This window comes from Hoplias malabaricus, chromosome 13, assembly GCF_029633855.1.
Source record: "Hoplias malabaricus isolate fHopMal1 chromosome 13, fHopMal1.hap1, whole genome shotgun sequence".
NCBI classification, from domain to species: Eukaryota; Metazoa; Chordata; class Actinopteri; order Characiformes; family Erythrinidae; genus Hoplias; species Hoplias malabaricus.
Window position 1 is genome coordinate 24,454,026 of NC_089812.1, and position 24,674 is coordinate 24,478,699.

The 24,674-nt window shown below is 39.2% G+C and overlaps 1 protein-coding gene across 1 annotated transcript; it reads left to right on the forward strand.

Moving 5' to 3' along the window:
- Positions 1 to 528: 528 nt before the first annotated feature.
- Positions 529 to 23,288, forward strand: limd2 (LIM domain containing 2). Its single transcript, XM_066643010.1, has 4 exons — positions 529 to 665; positions 17,415 to 17,459; positions 18,104 to 18,240; positions 19,632 to 23,288. Exons 1-4 carry the CDS (start codon positions 663 to 665, stop codon positions 19,789 to 19,791), a joined length of 345 nt encoding a protein of 114 aa, XP_066499107.1. The 5' UTR covers positions 529 to 662; the 3' UTR covers positions 19,792 to 23,288.
- The last annotated feature ends 1,386 nt before the right edge of the window (positions 23,289 to 24,674 follow it).

A 24,674-nucleotide genomic window follows, 5' to 3' on the forward strand; every position in this document is an offset into this window, starting at 1 on the left:
TTATGATAATTCCAATAAGTAGCCTGGCCCCAAAATTAAAAACCGTATTTGTTGTCCTCATAGAGAAAAGAGGCCTAGTCATAGACATGGGCAAGAAAGTGAAATATGAAGCATGAAATAACTTTTCATTTTATTGGCAAAAACGCTGTCAAAATGGGAAAATTTGTGAGCGAAACATTTTTAAAAAATCACACTAATATTCATAAGTATGATGAAAAGCTTTTTTTTTTCGGTTTCAATGACTTTGCCCTCAATGACCACATGCTGAATGAGGCGGTCTCAGAAATCCTAACCAATCGCAAAAAAAATCTATTTTGCACCCATTTAGCGACAAGTCCCGCCTTTCCTGTATTGCCATTGGCTGTTTTTTCATAGCGCTAGTAGTGAGCTGCATGAAAGCTAATCAGAGTGAAGTATGGATGGAGCGTTAGCCAATCACAGCATGCAGAGGCGGGACGTGTCTGAAAATGTGTGGGAAAAAAAACACAACACCGTTGTGCTGAATAAAAGAGGCTGGAAAAAACCTCAACATCATTAAGCGGCTCGTCGTTTTAAACTGAGCTTTTAAAAGCAACCGCACAGAAACACGGAGAAACCTAAGAGCAGCTGAACTTCTCTTATTTGACTTAACCCCTTTCTGCGATAAAGATACACATACACAGATGGTGAGTCTTATATTTACTCCGTGTTTTCAGCTCATTCTCTCGTTTGTAAAATTCAGCCCCAGTCCATCCTTTTCTGTTGTGGTCGAGGTCTTGCTAAAAAGCTAACCGAGGCTTGAAGTTGTGCCTTATTCGCCCGGTTCTTTTTCAAATGATTCTTTCCACCTTAATTTGTGCATTAGAGCCGTTGAATTTAAGGTGGAACGGAACATTGGTATGAGAACCGGGCGAATATAAAAGCAGCTTCAGCTTTGTGTTGTTAGTACGGTTTGTGCTGGTTGGTTTAATTTCTTTGTGCCTTTTAAAGAAATTAAGGTCTGCGAATCTTATTTTTTTTTCAGTCATCTGCACCATTCATTTCCAGGAAGGGGCTTTCTTTAAAACTTCAAGCCTTCTCTAAACGGGCTGTATGTACATTTGTGAGTTTTCAGTGGAAGCAAATCTCTAATAACGTTAATTAAAACAATAAGCTCTGGATAAACATTATCAGCAGCTAAGCGGTTTAGATTAATTAATAGTAACGGTAGAGGTGGGCAGTAAAGCAAAAATCAGTATCGCGATACTCGAAACACATTCTACTGTAGTTATCGCGGTATTTTGATAGACAAAATGAACCACCTTTACAAAAGTTAAAAATGGGATGATGAGAAGCTGGATTAAATTGGTCAGCTGGTTAAAACGGTGAGCTTTGCAGTGTTCAGTTCTGTGTACCATGGTCTGTGAAGTGTCTAGTGTCCCAAAGTCTCAAAAAAGACAAATTTAGACAGCCAGCGTTTCTGACATGATGGACCTTACAAACCAATCTTTTTAAGATACAAATGAGCAGTGGAGAGGTTTGTAGGGGGTTTAATTGACGACTGCAGAGGAACTTGAATCATTCTAGTTAAATTTGCATCAGCCTCTGCTGGATAACATAAAATAGAGAAAGAGAGAGGGAGGAAGGAAGGAGAAAGAGGTGATGAACTGAAACTGTGCCATTCGTTAATCAGCCCTCAGCTAACCATGAAATTCACTTAACTTTTTCATACTGCTGGCAAACCTCTCCATAATGGTACACAACCTTCATTTTTCTTGAGTTATGAAGTCGGTTTGAGGTGTTCATTTGCCAAACTTGGTTCTAAATAATTTTAACATGATAATTTTCCATTTTCTCTTTGTCTGTTATATAATTAAAAAGACTGTTTAGGAGCTGTGCCTTTAAGACTGATGAATGTAAATGAGTTGCGATTGGCTTTCCAGTACTGCACCTCATTCAAAAAGCAGTCTATAACTAACATGACAGGATAGAGCTAAACTGCTGTAGGTTAGATAGGTGGCTGAATTCAAATGTGTTGTTTTTTATTTTATTATATATATATATATATATATATATATATATAATATTTTTTTTTACTTAATTTTGAATGACTATCAAATGAGCTGTATTTCTTTGCTTAGTTTCTTTTAATTTCTCAGATATGACAACTTCATCATAAGTGACATATAGTTATTACATGGAAATTTGCCTGAGTGTGTAAAACTGTAGATGTGTTCCATAATTGTAATGATTTTATCCAGAGCCAAACACTTGCATCCCCGCTTCCCAGACCCTGCTTTGACTTCTGTTCCATCTCAGTCCCTTAATGAAGCATTTAGGACTAATTAAGGGATGTTGCAGTGAATGTGTTTAAAAGCCCTTCAGATGGAGCAGTTCTTTTATGGGACGCGTTGTTAGCGCTTCGTCGACAAAGACGACTGCTTTGTGTGAGTCAGAAATGGCCATCTGGCAGCAGAATGTCTGAACAAACATATGTACACTGAGAGCTCTAAATTGGCTCCACTGGGCCATCATCAGCACTGTCATCAGCACCAGTGTAAAGTCTTCACCAAACACTGAGCTCAGAGGGTGTTTTGTGAGTGTTTTTGTGTGGCTTTTAGCACAAGTAGCTAAAGCAAAGATGTGCCACCAGAGCCTGTAGAATTCAACAACTTCCAAAACTATTTCCTCTACTCGTTGTCAGAGAATAAGCCATTCACTCTTTACTCTGATGATCTGGTGTACACAGGCAGTGGATCTAAGGGGAGCTTTATTATTGCCTGAGGCATCGAGAGAGAGTGAGAGACAACCAAGTATCCTGACAGATTCCTCCAATCTAATTTTTACATGGATTAGCTGAAATGTTTGTATTTAATCTGCACCAATAGAAACTGGATACGAATTGCTCAGTTTTCCCACTGAAGTATTCAAGGTGTAATGTTATGCAGATTCAGTGAAGCAATGTCAAACTGTGTATAGCCTTTCCATGTTTTCAAAATACTTAGCTGTGAACAGATTAACAAAAAAATATATATATCTGCTATTTCAATATGCACCCATTGTACACATTTAATATTGCATACAGAGCTTTCATAATCTCCATAGGAAAGCATGATATGAAATAGGTTGCTATAGAGCAGCTGCACGTGAATCTAAGACCTGCAAACTCAATGCCAATTGGTGGTACATTGACTAGTGTTGGGCTGTGAAGCGGTAGAACTGTGTTTTCTGGAGTTTACTGGGATGAGCTAGAGTGGTGTTTCTGATCAAGAATGAATCCTCCCATGGCTGTATTCTATCAAATTTAACTCAGTTTAGAGTGTTTGTGTCTAGAGATGCTAAGAAAATTAGAGGTGCACCACCATGAATGTTTATTTGGATGGTTTGTGTTTTCAGTGATATGTGGGTGCCATGGGAGTGGAGGGTGAAACATGATATTGTGTTAATATTAGCCCTCCCTGTTTGCTGGTGCGCAGTGATGTAATCGGAGGTAGGAAAAAGTCATTGTGTGCTGATACTAAATTGTGGGAAAACACGTTATTTCTTTTTGCATGATATTTGATATGTTGTATCATAATCAACATGAACAGGATGGCTAGGAACATCTATTCATCTTCTGTAGTTGCTCCAGGGTGGTGGTGGGTATGGTGCCTACATGCAGTCATTGTGCGCAAGGGAGGAACACACCTTTGACAAGACGCCAGTCCATAAGAGGAAACCACAAAACACACAGCCTTGGTTGGAACACAGAAAAGTCCAGGACCTTGAAGCTGTGTGGCAGTGACACTAACTGCAGGATCGCCATACCACAGCCAGGCACTTGAACTGACAAATTTAAAAAGCTCAGTGTTGATTGACGTTTGGCTTTCATGCAGATTAGTCAAGATGAAATAAATTGTCGGATGGCCAACATTGGCTCCAAGCACGTGGTTGGCATAGTCCAGCGGTGAAACTGCTTGAGGTGTGCAAAGAGTTGAATGTGGAAGCGGCAACGCTACAAACCACAGCGCAGAGCGTTTTCCTTCTTCAGAGACAAAGGAGCCTTCATGTCTTCCAGTCCAGAAAAGCCCTTTATGTCTTCAACTTCTGAGTGCAAGAAAAGATGATACATCTTTCATTGTTTTTCTGTAATGGCCTCTTTTGAATCCTGCTTGTTTAAGTTGTTGCAGGAAAAATTTCGTAACCACTGTGTCATCAGGCCTTTGTCTTGACAGCACATTCTGGTAATGTGAGCAGTTCATGTTTTTTTTTCTCCACCCCACTTGTGCTATATACAGAAAATACTGTCTGCTTATTCAGCCTATGGAAGGAGTAGCTAAGCATCATTCAACCCTCATTCACTTTATTATAACCCACAGTCTTATGCTTCATGCTATTCTTCCAACCAACTTTTTATAGGTCCAGGTGCAATTGATCCATTTGTTGTTCTGCAATTTATTGTCCTAACATTCACCCCATTCATCACTGCCAGTTTCTTACCACAGGACCACTGTTGATTGGGTATCATGCAAATAGTACCGGACAAATTGCATTTTGCATGGAGCCCCATTCTGAACAGAACTTCCTTGTAGTGGGTTTTAGTATTTCAATAGGAAACGACTATTTGCAAAAACAGCTGCTAGGGTTAGATAATCACTGGTTGGTTTAAAAAAAAAAAGTTCACAGTATCACATCTTTAAAAATGATTCAAGAGCTTTTATTTAAGCTCTTGTTTTTCCAGTACATACCCATTTGTTACCCATGGGTTTATTTTTGTGGCAGCACTAATCACCATTCCCTTTGAATGACACAAAACGTGTGTGTGTGTGTGTGTGTGTGTGTGTGTGTGTGTGATCTTTGTCAAACTGCTCTTTCCTTTTAAAGTATCTACAGAACCTATATAGGTTCTGTAGATCTATAGAACCTAATGCATAAATCAGACGGGCCCCCTATTAGATTAAGTGAGGTGTAAAAGTATTCATCCAGTACTAGCTGGTCAGAAACTGACCTCTGATCAAAAGGACGGCTAAAACAACCTGCCTCTAAATGTACACCAGAAAGGATGAGCTGCATGGCAGAGGTTTCTAATAAAGTGTCTACAGAGTTTATACTGAGGCTCTGTTATGTAAGCTCTGGTGTTCTCTCTCCTGACTATTCTTAGAGCCCCTTACTAATGAAATTATGCCAGTCAGGACTCTGGGACAGCCTGTGCAGGCTGATAATGGCACATAATTTTTATTTATTTTGCAAAAAAAACCCATATATGGAGGGAGAGAGACAGAATGGCGCCTCTGGAGTAGTACCCTTTTTTAATGGATTCCACTGAAACAGCAGTTAAGCCCATATCTCAGTGACTGTCACAGTACATTTCCTTTATTTTCTCAACCACAGAGAACTTAGTGCATGTGGCCAGTGACATTAATCTGAACAAAAGAAACATTTAAAATATCAAAGATAAAATTCTGTGGTAATCACTGATCTACTGATTACTTCTAGATTTGTGCTCTGTTGGTGGACATGTGTGTTGTAGAGTTAAATGAAACAGGTTTGTCAGCTTTGCTATGCAAATCAACATTATGTTCTTCATACCGTTTGCCTGGACAGTTCAAAAGATGTTCAACGCACAGGTGCTAGAACGTTTGTACGCACAGGAGAATTAATAGTCCTTCAAAATGGTGCTTAACTCGTGGAAACAAAACTATTTCTGGTATGGTGACTGTGGCTTGATGTGGCAGTATTTTAAAATGCCACTTGCCTTTGTCAGTTCATGTGGGGTATGAGAGATTCTCTTGAGATTATTGCTTGATAAAGAGTATCTAAAGGAACATTGGCATTAGTAGGGTTCTTGTGGGAACAAAACAGGGACCTGAAGCTGTCATTGTCTGATGCCCAGATGCTGTAATCTGGGTATGTCTTTCTGTATGATTGGCACTTTTTCAGTGCATGATACCTCCACAGCTCAGCTCTGCTCACTTTTTGGCACCTGGTACCTGGTATGTTTTCTACTATCACAACTCCCCCTTGAAATGTATCTGGTGACATCACAAAACACCATTTTTAACAGAAACCGTGGGCTTTGTTTATATGTCAACTTACTAGAGTCGTGTGTGTGTGTGTGTGTGTGTGTGTGTGTGTGTGTGTTATATACAAAAAAGTGGTCAATGTGTTTTTACCCTCCAAATGATGGTATGACACTAAAAAGCCAGTCTTTAAAAGTGGCACATGAATGACAAAGTCGCTTTTTTCAGAGCTGTTTTGAATTTATTTTGAGAAACTAGGTGTATCGTGTTAATTTAAAATTATTGTTGATATTTATTAATTATTAATTCGCTGTCATCAGGAAAGGAGATAAACAGTGAATTAAAAAAAATCTAAAATAGGATTTATGTAAAAATTGTCTTTCATTAATATCTATGTCAATATCATGATTTTTGTGAAGCACCCTATAGCTCAGCCCTGAGAAGCAGCCCTGCTTATTATTATATTTCAAGATTGCAATTTTTTGAATTAGAAAGATTATAGGCTAACAGTATAAATGCAATAGTAGCATCCATCATGCCGCATGTTCATTCTAACGGACTGTAGAGTTAGAAGGGAAGTGTCTCAGAATGTGTCAGTCTCTTGTGTTAAATTCCATTCAAACCATCCAGGCCGGATGGAACTTGTTGCTTTGGGTCTGCAGTGTTGCCTATGGACTGTGATTGTGTAACACATGCCTCTCTTTGTGATAACATCAAAAGCACGCAGGCCAATGTTGCTGCATGCTGGTTGCTGGATGCCTGACGTTCCTCACTTGAGTTTGCTATCTGTGTTTCAACATGTCCCAATCACAACTGGCCGAAAGCAGGGGTTTACTTTATTTATTTATTTTTTTGGGGGGTTTACCAGGTTTACCTGCCTCTAGCTCTGTTTCTGCACCCTCACAACACTTCAGAAGCTCATTGAGTTTCGTAATTGAGAGTAGGAGCGGGCAGTATGATCATATATTATTTAAAGGGCGATATATTGTGAAACACTTTTCAAAGTGCATTAGCAATAGAGTTTTTAATACCTGTGTTATAAACACAAATGGCTGTTATAGAGAGGCCATAAACGACAAGTAATGTATAATAAGTGCACAGTAACAAGTGTGTGGGTTTTTTTTTTCTTGCCATATCACCCACATAGAAAAACCTGGTGTGTTTCACAATGAAGGATTTCTCAATTAGGCAGATAACATAAGCACAAAGTCACACCTGTCCGGAAAGAGGCTTAAGTTATCCCACCGCTTTGTGAAACAACATTCAGGCCGTGAGGTTGTTCAGTGTTGTGTGTCCTTGGTATTGGGTTGGAGTAGGCTATAGGCTAAAAACAGCTAATGGACGTGGTGGAGATGTGAAATTTTGCACTCCTCACGTATCCATGGTTACAGGCATGTACTGACGGTAAATGAAAACGCAGCTCCCCATACTGGTTCCTTAACCTCTCTCATGAGCCATAAAGGCCTTCTTACATTTCTCAGCCTCTGAGATTTCACATCTGTGTGTGTGTGTATGTGCGTGTGCTTCAGTGTAGTGGCTTTCTACCTAGGAGAATGACACAGGGAGTTTTCATAACTGAATCAATGCAGGTGTGAAAAAAAAGGTCCTTAATTTACTTAATTTAATTTCTTAATAAACAACAAAGCAGTTCTACAGTTTCTCGGATGCTGCGTATTTCTTTCCTAACACCAAATGTTTACAAAAATATTGATACTACAATATAATTGAATTAACCTCCAGGATAACTTCCGGGGATTGATTAATCTTCTTTTCATTTTGTCAAATCTGATATTTTCCTTTATAAAACTGCTAAGCTTTAAAACTCTTTCTCCCCTCTACATGTCCTGCTTTTGTCTCGCACAGATGTCATTGTGTTCTCCCCAGCCCAGTGTTTATTTACTCCTCATGCTCTGTTTCTGTACGTGTTAAGTGTCTCGCTTTTACATCACAGAGAGTGGGCTCCTGTTTACAAGCCTGTGAATGAGAAATATACTACATTCATTCTGTAAGATGACAACAAGGCAAATACGGCACATCTCATGATTGATACGGGACGTACCTAATGGTGACTGCCCAAGTGTAATTTGTCTTTGTATCTACGTGGACCTCACAGAAGATGATCTGTGCAGTCTTTCCTCAGCAGACAGCAGCCAAAGACCAGGGCAGCCATTTAGCTCAGAGGCCTTTAGCTGCCTCATATCTCCATATCAGATCTGTTTTATTTATTCTCATTCAGACATGCCCCATTTTGTGGGGATCAAATCAACTCCGGAATGAAGAATCCTGCTTATACTTGTTGAGTTATTTGACTACTTGATGTTAAGTAACTTATGTCTGTGTTTTTGGATTGTTTTGTTTGCTCTATGGGAGACGTTCCCTATCCTTGTGTCCATGCAGTGCACATATTAGTTTGTACTGAACATAACTTATGGCTGGACAATAATTCAATATCATTATATATCGCAATATAAAATATGACTTGTATACACATTTTCAATATTTTATTGTACATTATTTACAGCATCTGTCACTGACTGACGGTCATTATGGGGCACTTGACAAAGCCAAGAGGTTGTTGTTTGACAGTGATGACATGTTACTTGTCTGTTTGATTGGGCAGTATTTCCGTGGCTTTTATTTTGTTTATATCGTTATCAGAATGGTATCATATCGACTGAAATGTAGAAATATGTTGTGATATAAATTTTGGGCATATCGTCCAGCCCTAACATAGCTGCAAATTGTGGGAGGAGTCACATTCAGGCTATCACATTCAGGCCATGCACTGCCCTGTCAATAAAAAATTCAGACCTTGACATCAGCAGTCATTGAGCTCCCACAGCGCCCCCTCCCCGTGGCTCTCTTAAATGCACATGAACATTTTAGCTAACTGTTAAAGACCGAAATTTGACACACCACACACACGTCATAAATACCACCCCCATTTTAAGATACCGTCCACATTTTAACATACCATGGTGTACGGTACCACGTGGTATTATTGTTATACCACCAACCCTATTTCTTTGTGCCAAAATTCGCATCTGAGTTATCTTGGACTAAGGGTGGAAGATGGTACAGTATGTTATTGTTGCTGAGATTGTTTAATTACAGTAAACTTTCCTGAGCACATCACAGATGGCCAGTTGCCTGCTTTTGTTTTTGTGTTGTACAGAGAAGGACATTTCAGGAAGGCCTGCATGCGTGAGGTCCTGAACAGCGTTGGTGTGAGTGAACCTTAAGAAACTCACTGACAGTAATGTCCACTGCCGCTCAACAGCACTAACATGTCAACCATAGGGAAGTGTTCTTTCCCCATGTGTGAAGAAATGACTGCAGGCCGTGTCTTGTTCTCTTATTGTTGCCTCACATTTTAGGCTTTCATTTGATTAAAGGGTTCTCTAACAGTGTTTGACTTATTGTTGTTGTCTGTGGATCAATGACAAGCACCTCAAAGCATTCTTCATATTTCAAATATTTCAAAAAGTTTAAGTTTATTTTTCCTAAATAAAGCTTGTAAGTGTTCAGTGGAGAGGAAGTGAAGGCATTCCACTTTGTTGTCTGTTTGTTGTTGCACCATTCTGCATTTTGTTCAACGTGTCACTCAAAGATAACAGACTGTTGTTGGCTGTTTTGAAAGTTTGTCAAATAGATCCTTCCTTTCTGTATAAACAACTGCTTCTTGGTTGCTCGCTTTGAGGGCTGGATGGGAGATCCAGACCCCCCTCCTTCTGTTGACCTGCCTGTCTGGACACACAGGGGCCCTTGGGGAGTAGCTGATGGGATTTGTAGGGCTAATGAGATTAGGGCATCATATCACCCTCTGCTTCAGCAGAGAGGTGGCAGGTTCATGGAGAGTGATTGGGAGGTACGGATGGATGGATTGATTGATGGATGGATGGAGGAAGGGGAAGAGAGTGGGATGAAGAAGCAAGCAAGCATGAAAGTCGAGAGCAGGCCAAATCAAATCAGTGATGAAGGATTGTAATGCACTCGGACTCAAAGCACCTGGTTAATTTTTCTATTATTTTAAATGTATTTTTATATATACACGTAATGAAATCTTTTCTCTCTCTCTCTCTCTCTCGCCCATATATTACATGGCTAATGTTGGCTTCTAATTCATATGTAACATTTTACCTTAAATGGAAGACTGTATGAAGATGGAGCTATTTATTAATTATTTACTTTTTATTAGCTGTCAAACTGTCCTCTGTCAGAACATGACTTTACACGGCTCCAAAAAATGCTGAAAATGAGAGAAATGAGGTTTTGATGGAAAACGTGTTGTATGAGTTTATATAAAGCCACCCAAGGGAATCCAAATATCCAAACACAGTTTTGAGTGCAAGTTTCATTTAAAGAACAGTTAGAAAGAGAACATAATTAGTTCTGAATAAATGTACTAAATGATACACAAATTAAACTACATATTTGCAGATTTTGATCTGCGTTTTTTGGTGATTGACTGTTCCAACCTTTTGAAGCTTTGGAAAATTGAATATATTTATGTCTTTTAAAAGTCTTCAGATAATGTATTGTTTTTGTATGGAAACAAATAATGAATTCTGTCCCCTGTAATGGTGTACTGTGAGTGCTCCTGATTTTCCAATGCAGAGCTTGATGATTAAGTGCTTGTCTCTAATGCAGCCAGACTCACTGAAATTTGATCAGACAGCAGGGACACCTCATACTTAGAGATCAGAAGTCAAAGATGATGCTGCATTAAACACAACCTCTCAGACAAACTGCTGGAAAGAGTTTTCTTTGTATCATAGTCGCAGTTTGAAAGAGTACAGTTTTCATATTAAAGGAGTTAAAATAACACCTGAACTGCCAATAAGCCAGATCAACCAATCAGAGTCACAGCCCCAAGTAGTGCTGTATGATATGGAAAAAAGATATAACCTCACCGTGTAGGGCTGTGGTTTTACACTTAATGTTTGAATGATGAATAATGTGTTCATTCATTCTTATTCTACAACCCCTTATCCAGTTCAGGGTGGAGGCGGAGCCTACTCAGTATCACTGGGCACAAGTTAGAGACACACCTGTGACAGGGCGCAAGTTCATCACAGGGCGACGCACACTCTTACAATCACTCACTCCTATCATCACTAGCCAATCCACCTACCAATGTGTGTTTTTGGACAGTGGGCAGGAAACCCATGCAGACACAGTGAGAACACATCAAGCTCCTCACAGTACTCCCCCAGAGCGGGCCTTTAACCCACAACCCCAGGAACTCTGTGACAGTGACACTACATGTTGATAAGTATATCATAGGTAATTTCTAACAAGTGGAGTTGTAAAAGTTTTTTATATTTTATTCAGCACTGTGTCAAACTATGAGCTACTTGAGTTCATAAAAATCTGACTTAATTAAAAAATAACAGTGGGGTTGTTGTCTGCACTGAATCATTTCAGAAAATGCCTATAAAAGCTCATGATCCCAAGACAAGAATTGGCTGGGGAAGTGAATAGCACTTCCTAGCAGTAATATAAAGTGCTGAGACCATCTGAGTTTGCCCATCGTCTTCACCCATTTAATTATGCACATCAGATCTACAGTACAGTTTTATATGGGTTTTCCAGATCAAGGGGCTTTAGTGGTACATTTTCCAAAGAAAAATAAAGTTGTTTGGCCCCTTGCTGCTGACCTTTGTGGGTTGTCTTCAGCTTCTGCAAAATTCCCCAAAATTCCCTTTTAAATTGTTATGTCCACCTCCAGATAAAAAACACAATGAGGGAAAATCACAGTGTGGATGGAAGGAGTTTGTCAAATCTCACAGTGATATAAAACCACACAGTTAAACTATTAAAATAAGCTGATGGCTTTATTACGGAGATACAGTGAGTGATTACAGGGGACATTTACATGTTGAATGTCTTGTCATGCATCTTATATTGGTTTTTAATATATATGTTAATTTGTGGAAAAAGGTTGTATGACCCCCTAAATGCTTCATCTGGTCAGCATTTTTGTTGGCTCTTTGTTGTTGTTGTTTGCTCATGACTGTTGTTCATCTCTGGTATGTTCTTGATTGTAATGTTATACGTATTAGAAAAATCCAAGGTCTTGCTGTGAAAGTGAGCAAAGGCAAGAGGTTAATTCTAAATTTGGTGTTGTGTCTGTTTGAATCCAAACAGTTCCTAAAATAGCAACGCTGTCAAATAACATGAAGCTTGGACACTGTAAGCGGGCTTGCAGACTTGATTGCATTATCTTCTTTAGACCAACTGCAGACTTTCTCCTGATGCATTTTTTCTCTGTATTTTTTTAGCACTTTTGCCCATTTGTGGCGGAAATGGTGTTTTCACATAGTCACTCTAAAATGCACAGTTGGAGGCACTGCTTGTTTAGTGTAAATGATCTGTGGGCACTTATAACGTACATTTTATGTGAATATTTAATTTAGCATGAAATCATTTCAGGGAAACACATGAATTGCAAAGTCATCTTATGTTTCTGGAAGTTATGGGAAATTCGCTGCTGTTTAGCCCATCATTAAACAGAGTCATTAAGAACGTGCAATATAATTTGCTTTGCTAAATCTATCCATTTAACTCTTCTTAATGTGGGTAGGTCACTGTAACTTGATCTCCTGATTAAAAACAATCAATTTAAATTTACCTGCTTGACTTTGAAGTTTTATTGATGATTGGGTTTTTTTAAAGTATTTTAAGTCTTTTCCGAGGAATGATGAAGCACTGTCCGTTACATTTGGTCATGAAAAGGAATGATATCTGTGGTCCAACATCATTACCTAACTTCAGTAATAATCTTGACTAAGCAGTTATATCCACAGCAATTTCCCCCAACATTTAGCGTAAATCTTTTCCAGAAGAGCAGAGGCAGTTACTGTAATAAAAAGGAAGACAGACTCCCATTAAATACATTTTTGAGTTACAATAAAACCTCAGATAAGCAGATGTCTACAGTCTCCATACTTGGTCTTAAAACTATCTTAGAATGTTTCTGGGGCTAAACCTGGATAACTGTTTTGTTTTTGTAATATTACAGATGTAGCCAGTATAGCCAGCCCCCATTTTATGAGCACTGTAATGAGTGTAATGGGCATAATTTGTATAATTGCTACTGTGTGTACACATGTGCAAGGTTTCCTGAGATGTGATCTGGGTGCTGGTCATGTGACCTCAGACCGATTCTGGGTGTCTCCAGGGATGGCAGATGGGGTCTGCTGTCATAAACCACGGAGCAGGAAGACTGATGTGTCATCAGGACTTCCTGAAGCAGCCTAGATGGTTTGGTAGCTGTGTGTGTGTTTGGGTTGCTTTATGTACAAATAAGGCAAAAAGGGACAGATGGCACCAGATGAAATGTGTGCATATCTCTCTCTCTCTCTCTCTCTCTCTGTGTGTCTTATTCTCTTAATCCTGTTTCATCATTGTTTGAATGCTAGTGGAACTTTGTTTTTTTGGAGGTTTTGACCTAGTAAAAGCCCTCTGTTGCATTTCCTGTCTCTCTTTATTGCAGTAGACTGATGCTATAAAGCAGTGCACAGAGCTGGTCTGTGGTCATTCGCTTGTCTTTTTGAGAAAACCATATTTTATCCACGTGTCAGCACAAAGGTAGAGTTGTGCACACGCAGCTTGTGCAGTCTTTTTAGAAAAGCATGAAGTGAATTGAAGCTGCACATGAGCCAAAGCTCACCATGCTCATTGCTATGTATGTGACAGTGAAATATAAAGCTCGGCTGCACGGGTCTGGGAATGAAGTTTCCTACTCCCCTCCAAACGTTACATAGTGTATCTGCAGTGGACAAAGGGGGATGAATGGCTGAATATATAAAGAGATCTTATTCTTTTTCTACCTGATTCTTTTTCAGACTTTATTAATCAGCTTTATTTTATGATTAATACCCTGTTCAGTTTGCGTGGACACTTCTGTTTGTATTACATTTTTCAGTATAAAATCATAGGGTTAAGTCTTTAATCACAAAAAAATCATTGCTAAACTTTCGGAATATATATATCCTTCAGCACTTTTCCTATTCCTTAAAGTATCTTTCTTGATAAGAACAAGTGGCAGAAATAGTGGTAACTAATAATGATTCAGCATTTTCTTCTCCGCATGGGATCTGTGGGGCCAAATGGGGCTTGAATGCTGGAAACCTTTGAGGGTGACACCTAGGGCTGTCCCAAATACCATTTTTAGGGCTTCGACCAGGATATTCAGTGAACATTCAGGGAGTGGGATGGTGTATATTGTTGTCATTAACACAATTCGTTTTCAACACCTGCTTTAATATCTCTCATTCCAGGTTCACTCCCTATCTGTGCTCGCTAACCTGCTAACTAGCTCACTAACTAAGGGCACAGAGTATATACAATATAATCAGTATAAGTGGAGGTGTTCTAATTTCACAAAACTGACAAAATGACCTGTGCCGTTGCCTTGCTTCGTTGTGTGTTGTTTTAACATATTAGGCTGTTTTTATATGACAGATTTAGGCTTCACTTGTACAAAGACTTTTATGTTGATGAGCCTGAATATGCAGGAAGTGGCGAGAGCACTGTTTTGACTGCTGAAGCCTGAATGTGGGTTGGGTGGAGCACTGTCTTTATCGATAGCCCCATTTATCCCAAAAAAACTGTATATCCTAATCTCAAAATTAGAAACCGAATACATACCCAACGAACAAATACCTGAATACATGAATACTTGGGGCCAGCCATTTTGTTCAGAAAATCAGCGCCTGTTTTAAAATTAAGGCTGCACTGAGTCGTTGGGTAACTTGTGCATACACAGTGCCACTAAGGGCACAGAGTGTACATGAAAAACCTGAGCTTTGTGGAGGTCTTCTTATTTGAGGTGTAAAGCTGACAAAATGAACTGTAGCTTGCCATGCTTCATTGTAAACAGGTTGCTGTAGCAAGTTGTACAAGACTTTTATGTTTACAAGGCTAAATAAATGTGGAGTGGAGGGTTACCTTTATCGAGCCACATTTATCAAAAACAAAACAAATATCTGAATCTCAAAATTATAAACTGAATTCTTACCCAATGTACGAATATTCGGGGCCAGCTCCTGTGACACCTCATGTAAGGATGTGGATTTAACTATACATAAGATTTAACTGCTTTTGTTACTGTCTCATATCTCTTTCATAATAAACCAACCACAAGAACTACAGACAACAGGCTTTTTAAAAATTCTGAGTGAAACTAAGACATTGGTAGCGTGAAGAAAAGGCAAAAGGAGGTTTAAACTTAAGCTTTTTTTAAAAAGGGATCTCTTTTGATCACCAGAACCCCAAATGAATGTATACATCCACTGACCAAGTGCGTTTTCATAATGTGTCACCGTTAACATTGTGAGAGAATTGCAGTGAATTGTGTGTGAATTGCAGCTCAGACTTGTAAGTGTAGCTCTAGGAAGTCAACTTCCGGGGTTACCACAGACACTTACTACAGTCAATGTCACATGCACTTTAACACTCTCAAGTGTGTGTGTGTGTGTGTGTGTGTGTGTGTAAGGCCTGTGTGAGCGAGGGCGCAACTCTGAGCCTCTCTTCTGTATTTAATCGGTTTCATAAAGTCACGTTAGAGAAGGAACCCTTCATAAACAGCAGGTTTTCTCACTGTTGTTAAAGGAAAGGGAAGTGGGTTGAGGTGGACTCCACAGAAGTGTGCACTCCACATTTCACTGTAGTGTAAGCAGCAGTATTAGAGGATTACAAGATTATTTCTGAAATCGGTGAAGATTATTTAAAGTATTATTTTACTCATTGACTAAATCTGTTCTGCAGTTTCCTCTCCCTTTGTCCTGTCACAAAGCTTTTAGGTTCGTCACGAGGCTCTTCCTTGGTAAGAAAAGCAGGTCTTGCATAAGTAAGGATTTGTTTTCTAATGTATGGTTAAAAGCACAGAACAGAAACTCAAACATAAGGGCTGACAAACCACCTACGGATGTGGATTGAGCTGCTGGCATCTTATGAAAGTGTTGATGCACAAACTGATTTCTTTATCTGTGGTGCTGGCAAACAGAACCTATGTCACCCCCTATGCTTATGCATCTCTTATCCCAGGTGAAAGACTATTACTCCCATTATCAACTTTGTGAATAATAATTCACTTTGTTTGGGTATCACTTTAGTCCTGCTATAGAGAACTGTTGTCTTGCTTAAAAAAAATTAAGTCATTAACTGGGTCTGTTGGAGAGGGTTTGTATTGCAAGACTGATATTATACAAGTCTCCAATGTGGGGAAATGACTGCCTCACATGAGACGCTTTAGAATCACTGCCTAGTGTCTGTCTGGGCCATTTCCTCTCAAAGCTAATGAAAGTTCTATATCTGTGAAAAACATGTGGCAGTGCGGAAAGTGACAGACAGTTGAGGCAAAAGAAAAAAGTTTTAGGGGCACATTTGTAGAGATGCTGTTCTGGCTGAATGCTATCCAGTCCTCACAACCATGTTCAGATCTCTACAATAAAGCCTTCCCAGAAGAGTAGAGGCCTGTTACTGTGAGGGAACAAACTCTGATAATACCTTTTTGATTTTGAGAGACTGTGTGTATAATCTCAGTAATACATTTCTGTCCTAGCTCTAGCTTTTGCTTCCCTGATGTCTGATTTGAAATGTATTGTTACTGAGTCACTAGTTATTTCAGATGGTTCTCACTGATATTTACAGACTGGATAGTCTCAGACCAAACATTACATCCGCTGAGTGCCGCTCTCAGGAGCCTCAATCTCTCTTTAATTGAGCTCACTGCAGGGCCTCCGAGCTTTCGCTGTAAACACCAGTATCCCCTTAAGAAAATTACCTCTGTGGGTGTGTATGAAAATATTTTGGCTGTTGTCTTGCATTTGGTCTATACCAATTTTCCTGGACACGGTATCAGCTGTGCTCAAGTTGTCCATCGGCTTCTCACTCTGTTTCATTCCACATTAAACGCACTGGCAGTGCCATGTTTCTGCTGCACTTCTTCCTTACTTTTAATGTAAGTTAATGTGAAGAAGTCCAATTCCAAGTATTTTTGTAGCATTGCTCTGTTCTTGGATGTTGTACCCTCAGTAGAATTTTGGTAAAAGATGTAGTTAAACAGGTGGCGTGGGGCTGTGCGTCATGTGTGTGGAGGGATAAAGAGGATGAAGGAGTGTTTGAATAGACTCGTGAGAAGCCTTGGTGTCTCTAGATTACTGGTAAAAGGTGTGTGTACACCGAAAAGTATTGGAGTGGAAGTGTACAGAGAAAGAGGAGGGAAGCGGAGGCATGTTCCATGTGCGGAGAGGTGTATTTGTGACAGAGAAGTTACAGTCTGCTGCGGGATGTGGAGAAAGCCTTACAGTGTGAGATATGGCCAATGACTATAAGTGTATTATGGGATGTTTTTGTTGTTGTTGTTATTATGGAACACGTCATTATATGTTGTCAGGGTAACAAAGCTGTTTACATCCCAATTCAATCGTCTTTCTCCTTTGTTTCCAGGACAACAGAAACACCTCAGAAGAGAAGCCTGTTCAGCGCTCCAAGGTGTGTGTGTGTGTTGTCTCGTCTTGTTTCAGTCCTTTCAGTTATATCCAACTATTTATTAAATGCATTTAAATGCGTCTGTAGTACACTCCTCTGACTCTCATCTTTTGTCAGATCCACAGTCTATAATCATAACTGTGCATCTGGATGCAGCCTGTAAAGAGAAAAGAGGGCAGAATAGCCAGTTATAAACTATGGCAGTTGTGATTGGTTTTTATTATATGGAGCATCAAACCTTTTACAAAAACCCCTTAGCTGGTGAACCTGATTCAAACCCGTCTCATCAGATCACTATCATTAGATCTCTCTGGAAACATCTTTAACCTTTTTTAAAATATAAGTCAGATTTAAATGTAAACTCAGTTGAATATCATATACAAACTGAAAATAAGTGCCATGAAACACCACAAGGGCCAATGCATGCCAGATGTGTAAAAGTTATTATATTAAAATTATATTTTTCTGTCAGTTTGGTCCCTTTTCTATTCTTTCTCATAAGGTCCTGAACTCATTAAATTGAGTGTAGGGTGATCAGTAGTTCAACATGCATTAACTTACCTGGCCTTGAATTACTTACAGGGGTTTGCTTGAATTATTTATGATGTGAACAAAATGGTCCACCACTGTTCCGTGTGTGTGTTTAGTCTTTCAGTTTTAAGACGCAGAATGAAGTCTGTGCATCCTGTGAGAAGACTGTGTATCCGATGGAGAAACTGGTGGCCAATAACCTTATTTTCCACGCGTCGTGCTTCTGTTGCAAACACTGCAACACCAAACTAAGGTTAGAGACATGCAAATTTCATCATGAAACCATATCACCCACAAGTTCTTTCCTGCTCTCAGACATTAGGAAAATGCAAAGCACAATTTAGAAAATGGGGCATTTTGTTACTTAATAAGATTTATTAACATTAGTATAAAATATAACTTTCACAACAAAACCAGTTCACCCCTAGGTTTTTCAAAATTAATTAGTTATGTCCTCCTCAGGACATCGAATAAACCCCTAAATACTCATCTCTCTTCATTAGAATTACAGATTTGGAAGACGTTTCTAAGTAAAAAAAAAATCCTTCAAATGCCTTAAAAGTAGGTTTCATGGTACTCGGCTTCTGTCAGTACGTGCAGATCTATGACTCTGCATTAGTGCCTGCTTCTAATTTCCATCCACCCCCACCAAATGCTTGCAGTTTTAGCTCATATTACCTTTGGCCCAACTCTACAAATTGACTGGATTTGTTTCTTAGGTTTGTGATGTAAGAAACCTTGTCTGTGTGAATCTGCCTGTCTTTAGAAAGCTGTAGATTTAAAGCAGAAATGCTCAGCCATGTGTGTGTGTGTTGTCTCGTCTTGTTTCAGTCCTTTCAGTTATATCCAACTATTTATTAAATGCGTCTGTAGTACACTCCTCTGACTCTCATCGTTTGTCAGATCCACAGTCTATAATCATAACTGTGCATCTGGATGCAGCCTGTAAAGAGAAAAGAGGGCAGAATAGCCAGTTATAAACTATGGCAGTTGTGATTGGTTTTTATTATATGGAGCATCAAACCTTTTACAAAAACCCCTTAGCTGGTGAACCTGATTCAAACCCGTCTCATCAGATCACTATCATTAGATCTCTCTGGAAACATCTTTAACCTTTTTTAAAATATAAGTCAGATTTAAATGTAAACTCAGTTGAATATCATATACAAACTGAAAATAAGTGCCATGAAACACCACAAGTGCTTGCAGTTTTAGCTCATATTACCTTTGGCCCAACTCTACAAATTGACTGGATTTGTTTCTTAGGTTTGTGATGTAAGAAACCTTGTCTGTGTGAATCTGCCTGTCTTTAGAGAGCTGTAGATTTAAAGCAGAAATGCTCAGCCATGGTGTTCACAGCTTACTTCACACAATGATGCCTCTTCTAGCACATAAACAACACCACACAGACATGTTAAGATTAAACAAGTGATTTTAAAGAAAAGACCTTTTATTAAAACTGCTGGTATCATCTGTTCTTTAATCAGAAGCAGAACCTAATTCCTTTAATAATGCATCTTGTGTATATATTGCAATGCATATTCAGTAGTAGTGTCCTGTTAAATTGTATTTACATTTTTAAATCTTCTAAATACTTTGTTTGGTTTTCTGTGTGTTGCCCCACCCCCTCCCTTGTGTTTGCAGCCTGGGTACATACGCAGCTCTCCAGGGCGAGTTCTACTGCAAGCCGCACTTCCAGCAGCTCTTCAAGAGCAAAGGCAACTACGATGAGGGCTTTGGGCGCAAGCAGCACAAGGAGCTCTGGGCATCCAAGGACACCGAGAATGTCACCAAATCGGCCTAACATCCTGTCCTCAGCATTATTCGCCTACAGCCCAGACTTCTGACCCTTTATCTTCAACACGCCTGGCCACGGCACACACACACATCTTCATCACTCATTCTCTTGTGCACAAACCATAAAGCCGATGGGGCCAGCACCTCTCCTTCTAGAGTGTTTTTATAAATTCCAGCTTTTTTTTTTTTCATTTTATTTTAGTTTTAGAGAATGGTTTTATTTTTTAATTTTTTTTTTATTGTGGAATTTATTTACTAGTTATTCTTGACCAAAATTCCACCCCCTGTCTACATGACTCTGAGGATGATTATTTCTGTATTTTTTTCTTTTTTCTGTCCTCTTCTTAATGTAGTTCTTATTTTTACCTTGTTCTTGTCCAGCAGAACTAGTTGTTTACTATTAGGAACATGAGATGTCCTTCAGTGACAACAGTTCTAGACCATACACTCAGGTAGAGGTTCTGGGCAGTTGTGTGATTCTACTACAGTTTTTCACAACCAGAGAATGAGTTTAATTCTGGGTTGTTATTCACAAAAAAAAAAAAAAAATGAACCATACTGCCTGTTTTATAATTTTAAAACTTAAATATCTGTTTTGATTTTGTTTGCAGGGTATATCTGTGAAACTTACAGGGTACATGATACTGTAAATGTCTTTTACACATCTTGTTTCTCACACTTTTTCTCTCTTTTTTTGTGCACAAGACTTAAAGGAGCCTCTTGGGGCTTCATTCAAATCAAATCATATCAGAGTCCATTCCTGATAGATAGCGCTTACTGTCCAAGCATTTCTGGAGCAGTTTTTCCTTCTTTTGAAGAAGATGGCTGCAATGATGTTGTAATGTTTGAGACTGGAAATTCTGTATAGACATTTTCATTTGTATTTCATGGTCAAGCAATCAAACAAGCTGTTGTTTATCTGTGGTATTGGGCATCTTTTTGCGTTTTTGTTAGCATTTCTCTCTGCTACCCACTTGTGTTCTGGTGGGCAACTTGTCTCACACTTTTTAAAGCTGTTCCTTTTTTACTCAACATTTGTCCGGTCACCTGAGTGGCTGGAATGTGTGTAATCTGCATGTCTGTCAAGATCTTGACATTTTAGAGTTTTAGTTTGTTTTAATTTAGCTACATTTTATTTTTATGTTGTTTGCCAAGGCATAAATGATCGTAGTTAATCCATATTTGAATGTACTGTAGTGTCCTGATGTCCACATATTTTTGCATGGGACCAATCTTGCTCAACACGGGGCTCAAGAACAGTCGCAGGGATTTAATTTGGTCTCGCAGGAGCCCCACATCGCAGTGTGTCGCTTATCCTCTAAAAAAACACTTCCTGTCGTCACATGTGACTCCACCCTCTTCCTGTCAGCATCTCCGTTTCTGTGTGTGTGAAGAGGGCCTCAACGGGCCCTCAATCATCAGCTCAGGAATAAGAAGGGGCCGTAATGCTCAGGCTGTGTGGAGTTTTCACTCGTTTTGATCTCTGTTCTGCAAGGCTGCTGTCTTTTAGCATTTACTGCAGGAACACTTCGTCTACTCTACTTCTACTCAGTGTGTACTGTTCACTTCGGCGAGCTTTTTGTAACTTTTAATCCAATTTCTGATATCGGAAATGTAATCTGAACAATTAAATGATTTAATATAGGTCAGTACATGATATTGGTCTTGAAACAAGTCAATTGTAATATTTTCTTATTAACTTTAAGTTAATTAAATTTAATATGTTGTAAGGTTGGAAAAAAAAATTCTTCGAAAGTACTGCAAGTGAGGGAGCTTTTACAGGTATACAGCTTTACAGATATCTGCTTCATTTCACCACCTCTGAATAATTGTATCCATATTTTAACTATATTAATTTGAATTACTGGTATCAAAGGTGAAGTGGATTGGATTAAAAGTTAAAAAGCTGCTTTCCTTAGTTCTATATGCATGCAAAACTGTGACTAAACTCACTGTACACATCAGTCTGGCCAAGTGTCCCAGTTTGTCATTGTTGTAGCTGCGGTGACTATGTTACTATGATTTAAGTCTTTTAAACTCAGCACTGGTCTAAGAATATTAACATGTGCTCCCTTTGGCAGACACTGTTATCTCGAGCGATTGATAATTTTCATCATGGTACAGATGTATGTTAAATGTTGAGTGTGCTGGCCAAGAACGGCTTGCTGTTCTTGCCTGAGGTGGGAAATGAACCCCAGTCTCCTGTGTAGAGGGAGGTGGTGTGATCCATCACAAAGTACCGACTGTGGAATATGTCTGTTGCACTCTGTTCAGCTCTGGATCTATTTAGTGCTGAGAAGGCTGAAATGGAGAAGCTGAATTGGCTACTTTTCAAGCTGCTCCATGTTCCACCTCTCATTTTCAGCAGGGCATTTGGTGTAGGAGTTTGTGACTTAGATCAGAGCCCCATCTGGTGGTGGCAGAAGGCACAGCGCAGTTCACTTGGACAGGCTGTGTGCCACTGCCAGTATTTACCCTGCCTGTACTTGACTGAAAGGCGTGTACAAAGCCATTGAACTGATGGAACAACTGTAAAAGACACAGAGGCCCTTTGTGTTGTACATGTTGAAGATTACTGTGAAATAAAATGCGCTGTGAGGTTTTCAGTTATTGAACACATTCAACATAAACCAGAACAATATTTTCTTACTAAGCCTTAGAAAAACATGATAATAATAACAATAATAATAAAACAAATATCCATTTCAAAACATTCTGTAAAGGACAGACTGTGCAATTTGGGCATTGTTTTCGCCTCAAACCTCTTAACCTCCTTTTTTTTTCTTAGACTTTTCAAATTCATATCTGCATCTTTCCCACTCCTCTTTGATTTCTGTGCGGTGTGTCTTTTGCTCACTTTGATTTTTCCACACGCACAAATCACTGTTTTATGCTCCAGATGTCTGTGGGCCAAGGGTACAAACAGTGCAACATATTAGAGAAAACCTCTGGTAGATGTTGTTACCTCTTTTTCTTCTTTAAAGAGAACAGATATGTGGGAAGGGGAAGAGCCAAATGTGTCGTCTTTTTGCCTGAACGTAGTTGTGCATCGTCTGTATGTGGATGTTCAGTAGAAGTGTGGAATATTTAGGGTGGGACTGAGAAATCTCATACGTTTTTTATATGTCCGTCAGCATGGTTTGAGTGGTCAGAGTGAGAGAGATGTATGTGTGTAAACCAAGTGGATTATTCTCTGTTGAAACTTGAGTGGAGTGAAACTGGTGGCCTTAAAAGAGCAGGATGTTTTGGCTTTTTAAGGTGGCGCTTTATTTTATAGACCTTTTTTTTAATGGGTTTCCCTTCTCTCATCTCCCCCCTCCTCAGCAGCACTCTGTTGAACTCGGAACCAAAATTTGACATTTCTTTATTTTATTTATTTTTTTTTTCTCTCCCCTCCGAAGAACTTGCAGTCTTGTGTCCTCACTTTCTTCCCCTTTTTTAGTTTTCATTTTTGTACACGCTTTTGGACAAAAAGAAATAAAGAATTTGCTGGTGTTGATTTTGTTGTGTACATGTGGGGTCTTCTTTTTAGTCTTTTAAATCAAAGTTACACACACACATGTAAGTCCGTTCCCAACAGGGAGGAAAGAAAATTGCTCTAAATGGAACTACAGTATATGGAAGTTACAAAACAGACCTGGTCCACACACACCCTGGAGGGGGCACCAGTCCTTCACAGGGTGACACACACTCACGCCAACTCACTTTTCAGTTGCTAATCCACCTACCAATGTGTTTTTTATTTTTGTTTGTTTTTGGACTGTGGGAGGAAACCCACCCAGACACGGGGAGAACACACCAAACTCCTCATAAATAGTCACCCGGAGCAGGGCCCTGGAGAAGTGTGACAGCATCACGACCTGCTGTGCCACTTTGCCACCACTTTTGCAAAATCACTTTTTATTATTTTCAATATAGAAAATAAATGGTGTGTATTTATGGTATTAAAGGTAAAACATGTTAATATTATATATTACACCGTGTATGCATTTCTGAGGTTCTAAACTTTTTCTGTGTTGTCTGCACCTTGGCGTGGAAGAGACTCAGGGCCGACTGCTGAAGTGGTAAAATAAAATGAATGCATGAATAAACAATCTGTAATAAAACAAATAACCTGTAGGATTAGTCAGTCGGTGTAGTAAAGACATTTGTCCAGTAAGAGGCGCTGCAAACGTTTCCATTAGAGTATGACAAACCCTACTCAACAGAGCCCTATATTTCAGTCTACACCCCACCAAACACCTGAAAGCTGATAAGCCCCAGATGCAGAGCCAGAACTGTCATTAAACTTGACCTGAGCCTGTGATGTTCCTGGGGCTCGACAGGAAACAAAAACACAATGTGCTGAATCTCCAGTTGTGCCTGTGTTTTGTAGCAAAACACCGTAGTAGTTAGTATTATATACTTATTTGTGGCATTTCTAACTCTTGAGTGATTTATAAACCACAACTATTTATTTGTTAACGCAAATCATGTGCCCATAAACTACACCCCAGGTTCTGATTTACATGCTCTGAGTGTCAAGGAGCGATAGAGAGAATAATGCCTCATGAAGAGTAGAGCGTTAATTTATCCCTACGATCTAATAATTGTTTGAGCTGCTTTCCTCACGGTAAAATACAGTGATGTCAATTTTGATTCACTTTAGTGAACCGATTCTTTCAAATTGTCCGGTTCGAGGGATCGAACGCCAGATGAAACGGTTCTGAGGCACAAAGCAGAAACTGCTGTAAAGAGTCTGTTTTTCTGATTATACATTTCAGTGTAATGTTTTTATAAGGGTAATTATTTAAAGTCTCAAAAAAGTATAATGGTAGGTTATTGGGTTTTTGATACTTTTCTCTAATTTTACAGTTTTTTTATGCAATGCCAGAATCAGAATCTTAATTT